The sequence below is a fragment of the Rhinopithecus roxellana genome, chromosome 12 (genome assembly GCF_007565055.1).
Source record: "Rhinopithecus roxellana isolate Shanxi Qingling chromosome 12, ASM756505v1, whole genome shotgun sequence".
In the NCBI taxonomy this organism is placed as follows: domain Eukaryota; kingdom Metazoa; phylum Chordata; class Mammalia; order Primates; family Cercopithecidae; genus Rhinopithecus; species Rhinopithecus roxellana.
The window spans coordinates 45,451,627-45,471,836 of NC_044560.1; the positions used below are offsets into that span (position 1 = coordinate 45,451,627).

The following is a 20,210-nucleotide window of genomic DNA, read 5'->3' on the forward strand; positions in this document are numbered from 1 at the left end:
AAAGTAATCTATGTTAGGTAATACAGGATTAAGAAGTAGATTAGTTTCATATATAATCCAAGTTATATAGGTATGTGCTTAATGGTATTAAACCAGTTACTATATGTTTGACCCCTTGATATACTAAGCTTTTGCCTTTTAGAACAGCTGGGTCTGCTGAGAATCATTTCCCAGTTCTTTTCATTGTAGATCAGATGACTCTCACTTTATCACCCTTGGAGGCCACATGAAGGACAAAGCAGAAAGATCCACGCACAAAACTAATGTTTATATGAGGGGAGGGGGAGTTGTGGGGGATATACTTGGCCCTGATCTTCAAATGAACATAACAGAAGAGAGACCAATTGAGACTTGGAAACCACTGTGTTACTTTAACCATTATTTAGTTATATCCTGTCCGTCTCTTTCTTTCTGTTGAACAGAGAGGCTCCTTTGGCTGCCTTGACTTTTGTAAATGTTTCACTCAATTTGTTGTGGTTTATCATTTGGACAGAATGCTACATCGGGGATTTTTCACCCCTCCCTAAGTCCTCAAGGGAAAATGACTTCTGTATGCCTCATATATGATACATGCACATACACCCTATTCTCTTCATTTTAAGAAGCAGGCCTAAGTTTATTGGCAGCTGAGAACACTGCATTTCTCAGAAGTGCCTCCTCTATCTAAAATGTACTTGAACGTGACTTTGAAGGGCTTATTTTTTAACAGGTATATTAGTGAAGCAGGTGAGAAATCTATCTTTAATATTTTTGCATAGCCTAAATGTATTTATATGAAAATATCCCTATAGCCCTGAGTCTAGCTAAGAGCAATGTTTTGGAGTTGCCTACTTCTGTGATTGTAATTCATCACTGGGTATTTTTGATATTTTGCTTTTTTTGAGATGGTGTCTCACTGGTCTCAAGCGATCATCCTGTGTCAGCCTCTCAAATAGAGACCACTGTGCCTGGCCTCTGTTTTTGATATTTTGTTTTGGTATTTTGGAACCTAATCCCTCTAAGTTCAATGTAAACTCTTAAACTGGTTTTTAATAGATAGGAGGGATACTTATAACTGCTACAAGTCTCTATAAAAACTATAGTGCAAGTCAATATGATTACGATTAAATCATCTGAAGAATGGTTTTATTTACAGAATTTACCTGTATGATACCTTGAATCAGGTGCATTTCATTTTACTAATATATATACGTAATACTTTTATTTCCAAATAATAGTTATTCTACTCCAATTATTTATAACTTCCTCATCATTTATCTAAGTCAACATTCTATGTTAAACACAAGTGTACTATTACAAAAAACATTTTTTAAAATAAAGCTACACTAGCCAGCCAAGATGCTGACATTTGGGCACAGTGATTACAGATGGTGACCGTGGACAGCGATGTTCCTGCTGATTCGGCAGTGATTCAAGGCTGCTATTCTGCGCTGACCTGCCCTTTGAGTCTTTTGAGAAAGAAACCTTTCTAGATTTTTGCTTTGTCTAAACCCACTTCCTTTATCAGATTTAGAAACTCATACCTTCTTACACCAGCCTGTGACTGTCCATGTCTAGAACCAGTTTTTTTCTGTATGTGGTTTGATTTGCACTATTTTAAAATATACCACCACTTAATATAGTTTAATGGCTATCTTCTGAAAGAAATATATTCCTTAAAAAATGTTGATGGGAAAATGATTTTATGACAGAGACTAAAGAAAACATATCTTTATATGAGAAACTACAACATGGATATCATGCATTATTTTTACCAGTTGAAAACTATAATAAATATGGGCTTCTGCTAATATAGGGTGATACAGTATTAATAGGATGGAATTAACATGAATCAATGCTCTGGCAATGGTAACCTTGAACCATGTCATAATAATATATATGTATAATATAATGTTTAAACAGAATGATTCTGGAGGTTTAAAACCAGTGATTATGTGTGATTAAGAAGACTTCACTCAAACCACTTAAAGTTAAAACTTACATTTAAATTCAGGAAAATTCATTTTTAATTGTATTAAAATATGCATTCTTGCAAAGAAGATCATGGTTTATTTGCCTTGTTAAAACAATCAAATTTGCATGTGTAATAAGGCATATTCAGACTTCAGTTTAAATTGCCTTCTCAGTAATTAAAAAGATTATCACAAATTAAATTCCCTAAGATATAACTTCTACACAGTGAAATACACACTACTTGCATTCTAAAATGTAAGTTTGAATACCAAAATTAGTGATTTCCATTAAAAAGAAGGGGTTCAATTCTTCCATTAAGCTCACTATATGGTCTGATGAAGGAAGCAGGTTTAGATAAAGCAAATATCAAGAAATATTTATCAGTTTTTTCAAGACATTTAAAAAGTGCATTTCCTGAGTAAACAATGGGATTAAGGACATGTTTCTCTTTTTTCCCCATTTGAATAGCTGTGAATAATAAAACCACAATATGTTTTGGCCAAGCAGTACTTAGACAAGCCTCCATTGGTCTTTGGTCTCCATATACATTTATTTTGTGTAGACAACAATGACTTTTCACCATTTCCTTTCCTATGGTTCCATGGTTCTCAAAATGGTAATTTCATTTATACATAGCAAAAAGTTCACAAAACCTTTCACCACTGTTCATATTTTCACATTTGTTCAGGAAACAATTTGTTTAGGAACACAGCTAGGTGATTTTCTTCTGATTTCTTCCACTTTTGGAATCCCACATGATTATAATGTTAAAGTATACCAAGAAGAACAGGAAGTTCAAGCAAGATACAAAACACACCAATACAGAAAATAAGTCCGGTAGTTTCTGAGGAGGATCCAGTGTGACAGTCGTCAGCGTCAGAAGCACCATAGTGATGACTGAGATAAGAAACTGCAAGGAAAAAAAGGATTACTGAGTAGTATAAAAGGTGAAATTTAAATGTACCGTAAACATTGACTTGTAACTATTAAATAAGCAGAATTAAAGGTGAGGGTTAAGGGTCTAATTTATTCTGGTGTATTTCAACTTTGACTTCCTATTAGAATCATATGAGAGGTTTTTAAAATCTCAATGCCCACATCACACCCCAGACCAATTAAATCAGGCCTCAGTATTTTTTAAAGCTCTCCAAGTGATTCCCATGTATAGCCAAAACCTGAGGACCCCTGTCTTATACTTCCTACCAACCCTGTCTTATACTTCCTACCAACAAGGCACTGAAGAAAGGTATCTGGGAAAAATATTGATGCTAGTCAGGGTTAAATTTGTAGCATCCCCTGGGGCCCAACAGGATATAAAATTCTAAGCTAATGGGTACAAATATATAGGTAGCTAGAAGAAATAAAACCTAGTGTTTGGCAGGTCTGTAGGCTGACTAGTTAACAATGTACATTTCAAAATAGCAAGAAAATAAGTTGAATGTTCCTAGCATAAAGACGTATTTTTAAGGTAATGGATAGCCCAGTTACCCAGATCTAATCTTCACTCATTACATGAATGAGTATCACATGTACCCCCAAAATATATATATATATATATATATTCTGTATCAATTTTTAAAATTCTAAGCTAATCCTGAGAACCCATCTGTGAAAAAGTTTTCCATGGCAAATGGAAAATTACATTTCATATTCACTAAATGCTTTCAATGAGTGAAGCACATTAGGGCACATGAAAGAAAATGTGGTCCTCTGGCCTCAAAGAGTTTTCCACCTGCTTAGGAGAATGTTAAATAAAATCACAAAGTCACACTGGCTTAAATACCAAGATGAGTAGTAAAAATAATTAGCACATTTACTGTAGTTGTGTGGTCATCAGTTAGTGTGGTCTTCTCTAGGCCAATGTGCTATACAATAGAACTTCCTGCAGTAATGAAAATGTTTTGTCTGCACTCCAGTATAGTAGCTGCTAACCACATGTGGCTATTGGGCATTTGAAATGTACTTACTGTGACTGAGGAACTGAATTTTTATTTAAATTTAATACGTTTAAATTTCTATATATGTCTAGTGGCTACCATACTGGACAGACTGGCTCTAGACTGTGAGCTTCTTTAAGACAAAGACCAGCAAGATCTTACTCATTTTATCCCTAGCACAGTACATAGGTATACACTAGCAGTATAAATAAATGTAGAAAGCAAGTATTGAAAAACAGGAGTGACTTCCATGAAGTGGGTGGGACACAGAACCCTAAAAGATGCCTTAACTGTTGGCTACATTATGACAATATTGGTAAGGTCTAAATACAGAGTAATGCAGTGATCATTCCAAATGGAAAAGCGAGGACAGGCGCCAAGAAAGCTTACAAGCAGATATAAACAAAGGCTCCCAGTGTCGTTAAAGGAAAAAAATTCCTGAGGCAACCTTAGTGGGAAGTGCAAACATCTGGAATGAAATCTTCAAAATAAAAGTTTCAAACTTAAGAAATATGGGACTGGTTGAAATGTCATAATACCACAATCTTGAATCAGTGTTAAACAGAACAAAACCCCTCTCTTGCTCCAACTACTACCCCATTTGTCTGCTCCTATTTACACTTGCTTCCCAAAACAGTTGCCTATAAACATGCTGTGTCCAGTCTTCATCCCATTCACTAGTGAACCCCTACCAATTGCGCTTTCACCCCAATCACTATGAAACTGCTATGGTCAAATACCCATAATGACCTCCAGTGTACTAAATCCAATGGTCAGTTCTTACTGCCTTACCTGATTTTCTCATTAGCATTTGAAATCACTCACTGAACCCTCTCACTGAAACACTTCATTCACTTGGCTTCCATGACATCATACTCACCTGGTTCACTCCTACCTCACCCAGTTAATTCTTAGACATCTTTGCTGGTTCCTCATGTCCCCTACCTCTGCATTCTGGGGCTTCATACCTATTCCTCTTATTAATCTATCCTCCTACCCTTAGTGAGTCATCCAGTAGCATGACTTTAATTACCAACTATATGTAAAGACTCAACTTCGTCTCCAGCCTGGCCCTTTCCCCTAAACCAGGGTTGTCCAATCTTTTGGCTTCCCTGAGCCACACTGGAAAAAGAATTGTCTTAGGCCACACATAAAATACACCAACGCTAACAACAGCTGATAAGCTTTAAAAAATACCGCAAAAAACTCCAGGTTTTAAGAAACTACAAATTTGTATTGCACTGCATTCAAAGCCGTCCTCGGTTGCAGGTTGGACAAGCTTGTGCTAAACTCTGGACTCATATATCCAGGTACTCCTTAATATCTCTACTTGGATATTTAATAGGCATCTAAAACTAAACGTGAAAAACTCTTGATCTCCCCATACTCCCCACTGTCCCCATCACACACAAAGTTCCTTCAACATGCTTTGCTTCCTTCAATTCGGTAAATGGCAACCCCACTCATTCAGTTATATATGCCAAAAACCTTGGAGTCATCCTGAACACCTCTCTTTCACAACCCCAGCAATTCCTGTTGGCTCTACCTTCAAAATATATCAAAAATCTGACCATTTCTAACCACTTCCACTGCTACCCTGGTCCACAGCACTATCATCTCATGGATTCCATTATCCACAATCTCTTCTCCACATAGCGACCATAGGGGCCTTTTAAAGATGTAAGTCAGATTCTAGTCCCATTATAGGAAACTACACTGTTACCTCTCTAATCTTAGGTCTTATTATTTCTTTCCCCTACCCAGCTCCAATCACCATGACCTCCATGATGTTCACTGAATTTGCCGTTTTCTCTTCTAGGATGCTCTACCCTCAATTATCTGCAGTTTACTTCCTTTGGTTCTTTGCTCAAGAAAGCCCTGCCACTTTAAAATTGCATTAATCCCTCCTGCAAATCATATCCATTTCTCCCTTGCTTTGTTGTTCTCCCTAGCACTTATCACCCTCTGACACGCTATATATTTTACATATGCTGGTGCTGGATTTCTCCACTAGAATGCAACCTCGATGGAAGCAGGGATTTCTGTTAGTTTTGGTCACTGCTGTATCCTCAGCCTCCAGAACAATGTTTGGCAATATAGAAAGTGCTCAAAAACTGTTTATTAAAGAACAAAAAAATCTGGGAGCCCATGGTGGTCCTCACCTTAAGATTACTGGACCAGATTGTGAATATCACAATAGGGCTAGACTTTGACATACACTCAGGAATCTGGGCCTGTACTAACAAAAAATGAACTTTATATCTACTCTCCATTTGAACCCCTGAATAAAGTTAATCCTCTCCTTGTCTTTCCTGTTCACCTCTTAACTTCCTACCTCCCACACCCCTATCCTCCATGGTCATTACCTAAAGTGCAAAGCCCTCAGGACACCCATTCAACTCTGCCCTGAGAATACCTGCCTTGTCTTCCTACAAGATCTAAATATAAAATATCTCCTTTGAAACCTTCCCCTACACTCCCCTAATAAAGTTAGTCATTCTTTTCTTTTTGTTATCTGGGTACTTTGGGCAATCCTCTATGTAGTCCTCAAAAATATAAATAAGTATAGCCTGTTGGGCTGGGCGTGGTAGCTCACGCCTGTAATCCCAGCACTTTGGGAGGCTGAGGTCAGGAGTTCGAGACCAGCCTGGCCAATATGATGAAACCCCATCTCTACTAAAAATACAAAAATTAGCCAGGCATGGTGGCACGCACCCGTAGTCCCAGCTACTCAGGAGGCTGAGGCAGAAGCATTGCATAAACCCAGGAGGGGGAGGTTGCAGTGAGCCGAGATCACACCATTGCACTCCAGCCTGGGCAACAAGAGTGAAACTCCATCTCAAAAAAAATAAAATGAAAAACAGGCCGGGCGCGGTGGCTCAAGCCTGTAATCCCAGCACTTTGGGAGGCCGAGACGGGTGGATCACAAGGTCAGGAGATCGAGACCATCCTGGCTAACACGGTGAAACCCCGTCTCTACTAAAAAATACAAAAAACTAGCCGGGCGAGGTGGCGGGCGCCTGTAGTCCCAGCTACTCGGGAGGCTGAGGCAGGAGAATGGCGTGAACCCGGGAGGCGGAGCTTGCAGTGAGCTGCGATCCGGCCACTGCACTCCAGCCTGGGTGACAGAGCAAGACTCCGCCTCAAAAAAAATAAAATAAAATAAAAAATAAAAAATAGGCAAGCATGACGGTACATGCCTATAATCCTAGCTACTCAGGAGGCTAAGGAAGGAGGATCACTTGGGCCCAGGAGTTCCAGGTTGCAGTGAATTATAAATGCACCACCGCACTCCAGCCTAGGCAACAGAGTTAGATCGTGTCTCAACAACAACTTCCTAACATTTGTAATAGTTGCCAGATATTCCGTAGAGCTTATATACTTATTCATGTAGCATTTTTCAACTACTGGACAATTGAGCTGCCTCTAATTTTTCATTATAATAATTAGATGAATATCCATTCATTCAACAAACAAAAATCAGAGCACCTATTCTTTGCCAGGCACTGATAGATGCTACAGATAAAATGGTATGTATAAAATGCAGAGTTCTTGCCCTCAAATAGATTGCAATCTAGCATTTTAGACAGCCTTGAATATAATGTGATGTCCCTTAAATATATGAACTTTATGAGTAGACAAAGACATCACATGAAAACTACATATTAGTATCTCTTATGAATATAAATGCAAAAATCATCAAAAGAATACTGGCAAACTGAAGCCAGTGGCAGATAAAAAGAATTATACACCATGATCCAGTAGGATTTATCCTAGGAATTCAAGGTTAGTTTAACATACAAAAATCAATCAATGAAATACGTCACATTAATAGAATAAAGGAAAAAACACACACACCAAAGATGCAGAAAAAGAATCAGAATCCAACATTTTTTCATGATAAAAACATGTATACTAGGAATTGAAGAGAACTTCCTCAACCAGATAAAGGACATCTATTTTAAAAAGCCCACAGTTAACATCATAGTTAATGGTGATAGACCATATGGTTTCCCTCTAACATCAAGTAAAAGAGAAGATGTCCACTCTTATTACCTGTATTCAACACTGTATTATAGGTCCTAGGGTAATTAGGCAAGTAAGAGAAATAAAAGGTAAAAGTCATCCACATCAGAAAGGAAGAAGTAAAACTCATGGTTTGCAGATTACATTATCTTGTATATCAAAAACTGTAGGAAATCCATTAAAAACCTATGCCAAAGAATACAAGTTCAATATACCAAAATATTATATTTGTATATAGTAGCAATGAACATTATGAAAATGAAATTAAGAAACAATTCCTTTACAATAGCATCATAAAGAATTGTGCTTTAGGATCATTCATTATACTTAAGAATAAATTTAACAAAAGAAGTCCAAAAGTTTTACACTGAAAACTGCAAAACATTGTTGAAATAAATTAAATATCTAATTAAATGGAAATACATCCTGTGTTTGTTCATTGGAAGACTAAATATTAAGATGGCAATATTCACAGTGGAAGTCTCTCTCTAAAAAAATTAGCCAGGTGTGGTGGCACATGCCTATAGTCATGGCTATTCCTTAATTGCAGTGAGTTATAAATGCACCAGGCTGAGGTGGGAAGATTGCTTGAGCCTGGGAGGCAGAGGTTGCAGTGAGCCAAGATCATACCACTGCACTCCAACCTGGGCAACAAAGCGAGACCTTGTCTCAAAAAAATAAAGCAATATTCCACAAATTGACATGCAGAATCAACTCAGTCCCTATCAAAATCTCAGCTGGGTTTTGGGAGAAAACTGATGAACTTCTAAAAATAATATGAAAATAAAGGGATGTAAGATAGATAAAACAATCTTGTAAAAAAACAAAATCAGTGGACTTGGATTTTCAATTTCAAAACTACAAAGCTACAGTAAACAAGACAGTATGGCAGTGGCATAAGGATAGACATATAGATCAATGGAACAGAACTGAGAGTCCAGAAATAAACCCTTATATTTAAGAACAACTGATTTTCAACAAGAGTGCTAAGACAATTCAATGCAACTGAAATAACTGAATAAAGTCAGACTCCTACCTCACACCATATACAATATTAACTCAAAGTGACTCAAAGGCATAGATATAAAAACTATAAAACTCTTAGAAGAAAATACAGGGGTATTTGTGACCACTGGTTATACAGTGGTTTCTTAGATGTGACACCAAAAGCACAACAAAAGAAAAAAATAGATATACTGGATGTTATCAAAATCAAAACTTCTGTGCTGTAAATGACACCATGAAGAAAGTGAAAAGGCAACACACAGAATGGGAGAGGATACTTGCAAGTTAAATATCTGGTAAGGAACTCATATCAAGAATATATATTTAAAAAAACTCTTACAGATCAAAAATAAAAAGACAACCCAGTTTAAAATGGGCAAAGTGTTTGAATAGGCATTTCTCCAAAGAAGATATACAAATGGCCAATAAGCACCTGAAAAGATGTTCAACATCATTAGTCATTAGGGAAATGCAAGTCAGAACTCCAATGAAATACCACCTCACACCCATTAAGATGGTTATAATGAAAAAGACAACAAATGCTGTGAAAGATGTGGAGAAATTAGAACCCTCACACATGGTTGGTGAGAATGAAGAATTGTGCTGTACTTTGGAAAAGAGTTTGGCAGTTTCTGAAGATGTTAAACACAGAATTACCATATGATCTAGCAATTCTACTCCCAGGTATACACATAAGGGAAATGAAAACATATGTGCACTCAACACCTTGTAAACAAATGTTCACAACAGCACTATTCATAACACTAAAAAAGGAGAAACAACTAAATGTCCATTAATTGATGAATGGATAAACAAAATGTGGTATATCCACATAATGGAATATAATTTGGTAATAAAAAGGAATAAAGTACTGACATATGCTATAATATAAATGAACCTCAAAAATATGCTAAGTGGCCTGGTGCAGTGGCTCACACCTGTAATCCCAGCACTTTGGGAGGCCGAGACAGGCAGATCATGAGGTCAGAAGTTCGAGACCAGCCCGGCCAACAGAGTGAAACCCCATCTCTACTAAAAATACAAAAATTTGCCGGGCATGGTGGCACACGTCTATGGTTCCAGCTACTAGGGAGGCTGAGGCAGGAGAATCACTTGTACCTGGGAGGCAGAGATTGCAGTGAGACAAGATTGCACCACTGCATTCCAGCCTGGGTGACAGAGAAAGACTGCCTCAAAAAAAAAAAAAAAAAAAAAAAAAATATACACACACACACATACACACACACACACACACGCACACACTAAGTGAAAGAACCCAGTCATAAAAGACCACAATTTTATTATCCCATGTTATGGACTGAATTAAAATTCATATGTTGAAGCCCTAACCCCCAATGTGACTCTATTTGGAGATACAGCCTTTCGGGAGGTAAATAAGATTAAATCAGATGATAAGAATGGGGCCCTAATCCAATGGTACTCGTATCCTTACAAGAAAAGGAAGAAACAACAGAGGTCTCTCTCCATGTGTGACATATAAAGTAGAGACCTACAAGCCAGGAAGAGAGGCCTCACCAGAAATCAACCCTGATGGTAGAACCAACCCTTGATCTTGATCTTGAACTTTTAGTCTCTGGAACTGTAAGAAAATTAATTTCTGTTATTTAAGAAACCTAGTGTGGTATTTTGTTATGGCAGCTGTTGCAGACTAATACATTCCATTTATAAGCAATGTCCAAAGTAGGCAAATCTAAAGGGGCAGAAGCTGGCTGTCCAAGGAAGGGAGTTAGGAGTGAGAATAGAATGGGGAATGAATGCTAATGGGTACAGAATTTATTCTGGGAGTGACAAAAACAATGTAAAATTAGATGATGGTGATAGTTGTACAAATCTGTGCATATACTTAAAACCACTAAGTTGTATACTTTAAATGAGTGGATTTATGTGAATTATATCTCAAAAAGCTATAAAAGAAAACCACTACTTCAATAATTTTTTTAAATAGTGGCATGCTAAAAAAATGTGCCATTTCTTAAAAATTGAACTTACCAAATATTGTATCATTCTTGAAAGAAATGTAAAACATGGAAGATATTTCCTCACAGAAATGGAAAAGGATTTCAACTGCAGTTCTTCTTCAGAAGTCTTTTCAAATATTGAAAAGGAAGTTACACAAGCTATAAAAAATGCCATTGTTGTCACAACAGAAGGCATTAGGAGTTCATCCTTCAATAGAAGAGGTAGCAGACTGTAAAGGAAAATTTTTAAAAATCAAAAGAGAACCATCAATTCAAACCATAACCACTTTATTAAAAAGTTTTAAATTAGTTTACAAGAATTATACTGTAAATATATGGAAATTGGTATGACTTACCTAAATGTTGACACAAGTAAAAACCAAGTAGACATAAAAGGAATTTCACTTAAAACTAAGCAGACTGGTCTAAAATGGTAAAGAAAAAAAATTATATTACAGAATATAATTTCAACTCCTAATTTAAAAAATGTAAACACATTTTATCTATCTGATTTTCAGAGGTAGCTTTTAAAAAGCCAGGAAGGTCTTCACGTGTACTACTGATTCATTTTGTTAACAGTCCAGACTAAATTAGCCTAGACACAGGCACAGAGATGTCAACTTCTCATAATAATTGGAAAACTGCTGCTTCCAGTATGCCATTAGTGGAACTTTTTTCCTCTATCACACAAATGAGTAGCTTAAGAAAAGGATCAGATAAACAAATCGGAGAAGGTTTTGTCATATATTTCATAGTACTTGGTAAATATGAATTGCTAGTATTGTTTTCAAACATCTCTTTTATGTTCTTTCATGTTACATATTACTCCACTAAGTTAAAACTAAAGTTATGGCAGACAAGATCATCATGCCACTGGAGATGACAAGAGAGACAAGAGGATAAAGGAAAACAAATTGATAATAGTAAAATTAAAAGGAGGAAGAAATTAGTAGGAAGAGCTACACGAAAAGAGAAGTAGCATAGGTACAGGAAGCACAATGCCAATAAATAGAACCACTGGCTTTATCAAAGAGTTGTTTAGGGGCCAGGCACAGTGCCTCAGGCCTGTAATCCCAGCACTTTGGTAGGCCAAGGCTGGTAGATCACTTGAGGTCAGGAGTTCGAGACCAGCCTGGCCAACATGGTGAAACCCCATCTCTACTAAAAATACAAAAAAAAAATAGCTGGGCTTTGTGGTGCATGCCTGTAATCCTAGCTACTTGGGAGGCTGAGGCAGGAGAACTGCTTGAACCCAGGAGGAGGAGGTTGCAGTGAGCTGAGATCACACCACCGCACTCCAGCTTGGGAGACAAAGCGAGACAACAGGGCAAGACTCCATCTCCATAAAAAAAACTTGTTTAGGGTCATAGCTCTCAGCCCTGTGACCTCCTTACCACAACTCCTGCTCTAGTACCTTCAGGATTCAATTGTGGCAATGCTCAAGGAAGGAGCATTGCTAGTTTGAAGTCCTGAGTCCTGGTCCCCATGTTTGCCATTGATTTACTGTGTGACCTTGAGCAAATGATTAATCTACTTTCTTAAGTGGGAATGGAAATAATAATAATAGTACCCCATATTCTTAAGTAGTTGAAAGAACTCTTTGCAGGGATCATCTAGTGTTTATTTTTTAAAATACAATAAACTTTCCTAATGATGGTGGTTGTTGAATAACTGTTATCATCCTTATTTTAAAAGGTGCTCTATAAAGATTTGGCATTCTCCCCCTTTCCTAGAAGGATGACTTTTTCCTATGTCAACTAATATATGAGGTTTAAACCCTGGGATTATAAACTGATTGAAAACTACTAAAAGAAATTACTAGGCGGGGTGCAGTGGCTCACACCTGTGATCCCAGCACTTTGGGAGGCTGAGACAGGCGGATCACGAGGTCAGGAGTTCAAGATCATCCTGGCCAACATCGTGAAACCCCATCTCTACTAAAAATACAAAAAAAAAATTAGATGGACTTGGTGGCGCGTGCCTGTAATCCCAGCTACTCAGGAGGCTGAGGCAGGAGAATCACTTGAACCAGGGAGTTGGAGGTTGCAGTGAGCCAAGATTGTGCCACTGCACTCCAGCCTGGCGATAGAGTGAGACTCCGTCTCAAAAAAAAAAAAAAAGAAATTACTAGAGGACTTCCCATTTCACTGCCTGAGAATGGATGCATATTAACAGCAAGCTCATCGAAGGTGCTCAATAAATACTGTTTTCTCTTTCTGGTTTAATTATTTCCCATTTATGCATTCAATATTTATTTACTAAACACAAGCATTGATCAAAAATGTATTACAGCCAGGTGCAGTGGCTCACAACTGTAATCCTAGCACTTTGGGAGGCCAAGGTGGGAGGGTCACTTGAGCCCAAGAGTTCAAGACCAGCCTAGAGAACATAGCAAGACACCACCTCTACAAAAAATTTAAAAATTAGCCTGGCATGGTGAGGCATGCCTGAGGTACTTGTTACTTGGGAGGCTGAAGTGGGAGGCTCACTTGAGCTCAGGAGTCCGAGGCTGCAGTGAGCTATGACCATGTCACTGTGCTCCAGCCTGGGTGACTGAGTGAGACCTTGTCTCTTAAAACTTACTACATATAAGCACTACTCTGAAAAGAATACAAAGATGATTATAACTCAGCTCCTAACCTCAAAGTACTTAAAATTCATCACCAAACAGCGAAATCTCCTACATCCTCAACCTTTTCTCTGAACCCCTCCCTTTACCACCTTGTTGGAAACAATGCCTGGCTCTCTCCTCTGAGGACAGTACTGCCCTCTGCCCTCTCAACTGTGTGTTTTTGCTGTTTCCACATTCTTCAAGTGACGTGGCCTGGAGGTGGGAAGTAACCTCCTTGATCTTCCTCACTACTTTCCTATCAGTTCTTCCTCTCTCCATCCTAATAATCTCCAGCTTTGAACCTCATGTCATCACACTTTATCCCCGATTATTCCCTATCTTGTAAATACTGACCAACCACAGGGCTGCTTCCTCCATTACCCAAAGATTTCAACTCCTTTCTCACTATCACTCTGTACATACTGACTTAATTCTTGGTAATTTTAACAAATACATAGATCTTCCCTCTCATTTGCTAGAATGCCTCTCTTCTAGTGATCTCATCTTTAATCCTGTCCCTTAGGGTCATACTTTAGACTGCACCTTGTCCATGACTCTTAACACTATCTCCTGCTTTGTAGATATTCCAACTCCAACCATCTTTTGATGCCACCAAGATCTTCAATCCATTGTTCCTACCACCTTTTCACTTTCCCTCATCGCTTCGACGGCCTTTTCCCTTTTTACCTATCTTAAATTCCAAGGTCAATCATTATAATCACTCCCATACATTCACTCTTAAGCCCTCAAGCAAGGGAATTATCCTCACCAGACAAAACCATAAACCTGGAAATACTCAACTTTCCACCAGTGCTTACTCCAACCATGCTGAACAACTGCTCTAGAGAACAACAGCTACCCATACCAACTGGTCTCACTTTAAATACATGATCATGATATTCAAGTGCCCTGCAACTACTATGTATTTCCCTGATCTGTTTACACTCTGTCTCTCCTTAGAAAATGTTTCACACTTCTCCCTCCTACTTCCAACAGCTTCAACCCACTCTTGGCTAATGACTTTCCCTCTCACTTCAATAAGAAATTGAAGCAGTTAAAAGAGAACTTTCACAGATGCCCACCATCACATTTACTCCCTTCCCAGCATCTCTACCAATATAGCCTATTCACCCCTTTTACTAAAGAGGAACTCTTCACACATCTGTCTGATGCCAATTCTTCCATTTGTGCTCTAGATCGTACCCCATCTCCCTTTCTGAAGGACAGTGCTCCAGCAGCTCCTCCTCCTCTTGAGATCCTGTACCATCAGCTTTCCTTCTCTGCTCATCATTCCCCTGCCTTTATTGCTCCTCTCTTAAACAAACCTATCTTGACACCATTTCTCTACTAATTATTGCCCTATTTTTCTGCTTCCTTTTTCAACAAAACTCCTCTGAAGAACAGTCTACCTTCCTCACACCATATATAAAACCTCAACTGGGCACGGTGGCCCATGCCTGTAATCCCCGCACTTTGGGAGGCCAAGGCAGGCAGATCACTTGAGGTCAGTTCGAGACCAGCCTGGCCAACATGATGAAACCCCTGTCTCTACTAAAAATACAAAAATTAGCCAGGTGTTGTGGCAGGCAACTGTAGTCCCAGCTACTCGGGAGGCTGAGGCAGAAGAATCGCTGGAACCCAGGAGGTGGAGGCTGTAGTGAGCCGAGATTGCACCACTGCACTCTAACCTCAGTGACAGACCAAGGCTCTGTCTCAAAAAAAAAAAAAAAAAAAAAAACAAAATTAAAATTAACTCAAAATGAATCAAAGACATAAATGTAAGAGCTAACTCCATAAAACTCTTAGAAGGAAAATGAGGGTAAATCTTTATTTCCTTGAGTTTGGCACTGGTTTCTTAGATATATACCAAAAGTACAATCAAAAGACAAGACAGGTAAATTAGACTAAATCAAAATTAAAAACTTTCGTGCATCAAAGAACACTATCAAGAGGGTACAAAAGACAACCCAAAGAATGGGAGAAAATATTTGCGAATCATATATCTGATAAAGGTTAGTACCCAGGATATAAAAAGAACTCCTAAAACTCAAAAAATGACAACCCAATTAAAAATTGGGGAAAAGGGCTGGATGCAGTGGTTCACGCCTGTAATCCCAGCACTTTGGGAGGCCAAGGTGGGTGGATCACGAGGGCAGGAGTTCAAGACCAGCCTGGCCAACATAGTGAAACCCCACCTCTACTAAAAATGCAAAAAGTAGGCCGGGCACGGTGGCTCACGCCTGCAATCCCAGCACTTTGGGAGGCCAAGACGGGTGGATCACGAGGTCAGGAGATCGAGACCATCCTGGCTAACACGGTGAAACCCCAGCTCTACTAAAAAAATACAAAAATTAGTCGGGCACGGTGGTGGGCACCTGTAGTCCCAGCTATACAGGAGGCTGAGGCAGGAGAATGGCTTGAACCTGGGAGGCGGAGCTTACAGTGAGTGGAGATCGCGCCACTGCACTCCAGCCTGGGCGATAGAGCGAGACTCCATCTCAAAAAAAAAAAAAAAAATGCAAAAAGTAGTCAGGTGTGGTGGCACACACCTGTAGTCCCAGCTACTGGGGAGGCTAAGGCAGGAGAATCTCTTGAACACGGGAGGCGGAGGTTGTAGTGAGGTGAGTCCGCGCCATTACACTCCAGCCTGGGCGACAGAACAAGACTCCGTCTCAAAAAAAAAAAAAATAGGCAAAAGATTTAAATAGGCTTCTCTCTGAAGAAGATAGACATATTGTGCCAGCAAGCACATAAAGAGATGCTCAATATCATTAGTCATTAGGGATATGCAAATCAGAATCACAATGAGACACCACTCATATCCATTAGCATGGCTATAATCAAAATGATGGAAAATAACAAGTGCTTTCAAGGATATGGAGAAATTGAAGCCTTCATATATTATTAGTGGGAATGCTAAATGGTGCAGCTGCTGTGGAAAACTTTGGTGGTTCCTCAGTGAGTTAAATACAGAATTGCCATGTGACTCAGCAATTCTACTCCTGAGTATAGACTCAAACAAAAACTTGTACATGAATATTCACAGTGGCTCTATTCACAACAGCCAAAAGGTGGAAACAACCCAATGTCCATCAACTGATGAATGATGAACAAAATGTAGTGTATCGATACAATGCAATACTATTCAGGCATAAAAAAGAATACAGTTCTGATACAACATGGATGAACCTGGAAAATATTAAGAAGCTAGACACAAAAGACCACATATTATATGATTCCATTTATATGAAATATCCAGAATAGACAAGTCCACAGAGATTTGCAGAAAGCAGATTAGTGGTTTGAGGGACTGGGGGGAAGGGAAAATGGAGAGGGACTGCTTTGGGTATGGGATTTCCTTTCGCGGTGATGATCTTCTGGAAGTAGACAGTGGTGATGCTTGCACAACAGTGTGAATGTACTAACTCACAATGTAAAATTTATGCTATGTGTACTTTACCACAATTTTTAAAAATTAAATATTTATTTGAAAAAATGAAGTATCAGCCAGGCACAGTGGCTCATGCCTGTAATCCCAGCACTTTGGGAGGCCAAGGCAGGGGGATCATTTGAGGTCAGGAATTCGAGACCAGCCTGGCCAACATGGTGAAACCCTATCTCTCCCAAAAAATACAAAAATTAGCTGGGTGTGGTGGTGCGCATCTGTAGTCCCAGCTACTCGGGAGGCTGAGGTGGGAGAATCGCTTGAACCCGCAAGGCGGAGGCTGCAGTGAGCTGAGATCACGCCATTGCACTCTAGCATGGGTGACAGAGTAAGACCCTGCCTCAAAAAAAAACCAAAAAAACAAAAACAAAAAAAACCATGCATCATCCCTACTTGTCTTTAGTTCTTCTCCTCTCATTTTTTCTATTTTTTTTTTCCTTTGTTTTTTGAGATGGAGTTTTGCTCTCGCTGACCAGGCAGGGAGTGCAATGGTGCAATCTCAGCTCACTGCAACCTCCTCCTGGGTTTAAGCAATACTCCTGCCTCAGCCTCCCAAGTAGCGGGGATTACAGGCATGCATCACCACACCTGGCTAATTTTGTATTTTTAGTAGAGACGGGGTTTCTCCATGTTGGTCAGGCTGGTCTCAAACTCACAACCTCAGATGATCCGTCCACCTGGGCCTCGCAAAGTGCTAGGATTACAGGCGTGAGCCACCGTGCCTGGCCCTTTTTTTCTTAACCCTACCTAATCGGGCTTCTTCCTGCATTGCTCCACCAACACTGGACCTACCAAAGTCACCAGTGACTTCCATATTGCTAAGCCAAATAATACGTTCTCAGCCCTCATCTTATTTGACCTATTAAGCAGCATCTGATGCAACTTACCACCTCATTTCCTTAAAACACCTTCTTTTTATGTATATATATTTTAAGTTCTGGGGTACACGTGCAGGACATGCAGGTTTGTTACATAGGTATACGTGTGCCATGGTCGTTTGCTGCACCCATCAACCTGTCATCTACATTAGGTATTTCACCTAATGCTATCCTTCCCCTATCCCCCACCCCGCAAACAGGCCTATGTGTGATGTTCTCCTCCCTGTGTCCATGTGTTCTCATTGTTAACTCCCACTTATGAGTGAGAACATGTGGTATTTGGTTTTCTGTTGCTATATTAGTTTGCTGAGAATGATGGTTTCCAGCTTCATCCATGTCACTGCAAAGGACATGAACTCATCCTTCTTTATGGCTGCATAGTATTCCACAGTATATATGTGCCACATTTTCTTAATCCAGTCTATCATTGATGGACATTTGGGTTGGTTCCAAGTCTTTGCTATTGTGAATAGTGCTGCAATAAACATAAGTGTGCATGTGTCTTTATAGTAGAATGATTTGTAATCCTTTGGGTATATACCCAGTAATGGGATTGCTGGGTCAAATGATTTATAATCCTTGGGGTATATATTCAGAAATGGGATTGCTGGGTCAAATGGTATTTCTGGTTCTAGATCCTTGAGGAATCGCCACACTGTCTTCCACAATGGTTGAACTAATTTATACTCCCATCAACAGTGTAAAAGCATTCCTATTTCTCCACAACCTCTCCAGCATCTGTTATTTCCTGACTTTTTAATGATTGCTGAGGCAGGAGAATTGCTTGAACTAGGGAGGCGGAGGTTGTGGTGAGCCGAGATCGTGCCATTGTACTCCAGCTTGGGCAACAAGAGCAAAACTCCATCTCAAAAATAATAATAATAATAAAATAAAATAAAATTGCAACCTCTACCTGCATCCCATCCTCCAGTACTCCCAATTACTCTTGCTCTGTTTTGTTTCTCTGTCATGGTATTTATTACCTTCTAACACGCTCATTTCTTATTATTATTATTATTATTTTTGTATTAGTGTCTATCCTTAAGAATGATAGCTAAGAAGGCAGGGATTTTTGTCTGGAATATATCACAAATGCACAAAACAGTGCCTGAAAAATAGTAGGCACTCAATAAATATTTATTGAATGAAATATTTGTTTAATGGTATAATTAGCTGGGACCAGGTCAAAAGGAACTTTCATTTAATTCTTTTTTTTTTTTTCGAGACGGAGTCTCACTCTGTGCCCAGGTTGGAGTATAGTGGTGCGATCTCGGCTCACTGCAACCTCCATCTCCTGGGTTCAAGCAATTCTCCTGCCTCAGCCTCCTAAGTAACTGGGATTACAGGTGCCCGCCACCATGCCTGGCTAATTTTTTTGTATTGTTAGTAGAGACGGGGTTTCACCATGTTAGCCAGGATGGTCTCGATCTCCTAACCTCATGATCCGCCCGCCTCGGCCTCCCAAAGTGCTGGGATTACAGGCTTGAGCCACCACGCCTGGCCCAAAAGGAACTTTTAATGCAAACTGTAAAACCATTTACCAAAAATAGATTAAAGCCATGCACCGTTACAAATAATCTAGGTGCATTTGTAGAAAATGAACCCCTAGAAGTTCAGTGTCTCAGAACTAATCTGGTCATACTATAAGCCCTGAATGAGCTGCCTTTCTATGAGCATAAATTCTGGGGAAATATATTAATACATGTTTGAAAGTAATGCCTCTCCACAGTTTCATCCCCTGGTACCAGTGATTTGTCTAGGGTCAGCCTAGCCTCATAGAATAGTGGTAAGCTCTACAGGTTTGGGCCTCAGGGGATGGCATTAAGCAGTCTTCCCAGTCTACAATGATATGAGACTGTTTTATTTAGAGCCAGGAAGCCTTCCACACAGGGCAGCCCAGCTCTGCACTAAGGTTTTAGTCCGAAGCTCCACCTAGTAAAAGCAATACTGCCTGCCATTGGTCACTGGTCATTCTGTACACATATCTTCCACAGGATTCTAGTGAACATAGGGTGAGGGGTAGAGCAGTAGTGGGTTGGGACTGACCTGGAGGAGGATTTCAGAATTCCAAAGGGTTTTATGCAAATACTATTTTAACATTAGGATATCATACTCCCAGCTGTCATCCACTGCTGTCTATGAACACCAGGAAAAAAATTTAATGCTTCTAAAACAAAGTAGTCTGATTACAGATTGCCAGTAGGGTCTAAACTAAGTTTGTGGCAAAAAAGAGAAAGAAGGCAACATATAAAAGACCGCATGGAAGTAAATGGAAAGAAGAAGACTACTGAATAGATGTGGAAATCAATGAAATGAAAAAAGCAAAGATGACAAACAGGCTCCAATCTGACGAAAACCTCTTTGAAGGCTATATTT

At 39.3% G+C, this 20,210-nt stretch overlaps 1 protein-coding gene across 2 annotated transcripts in view; it reads right to left on the reverse strand.

The window, feature by feature from the left end:
* Nucleotides 1-1,168: 1,168 nt before the first annotated feature.
* ALG6 (ALG6 alpha-1,3-glucosyltransferase) overlaps nt 1,169-20,210 on the reverse strand; it is a 70,822-nt gene continuing 51,780 nt past the window's right edge. For both annotated transcript variants that reach the window (XM_030913146.1, XM_030913147.1), the window contains exons 13-15: nt 11,257-11,325; nt 10,932-11,130; nt 1,169-2,863 (exon numbers count right to left, since the gene is read on the reverse strand). In XM_030913146.1, the coding sequence (XP_030769006.1) occupies nt 2,666-2,863; nt 10,932-11,130; nt 11,257-11,325 (466 nt within the window). In that variant the 3' untranslated portion in view covers nt 1,169-2,665. The remainder of the gene's footprint in view (nt 2,864-10,931; nt 11,131-11,256; nt 11,326-20,210) is intronic.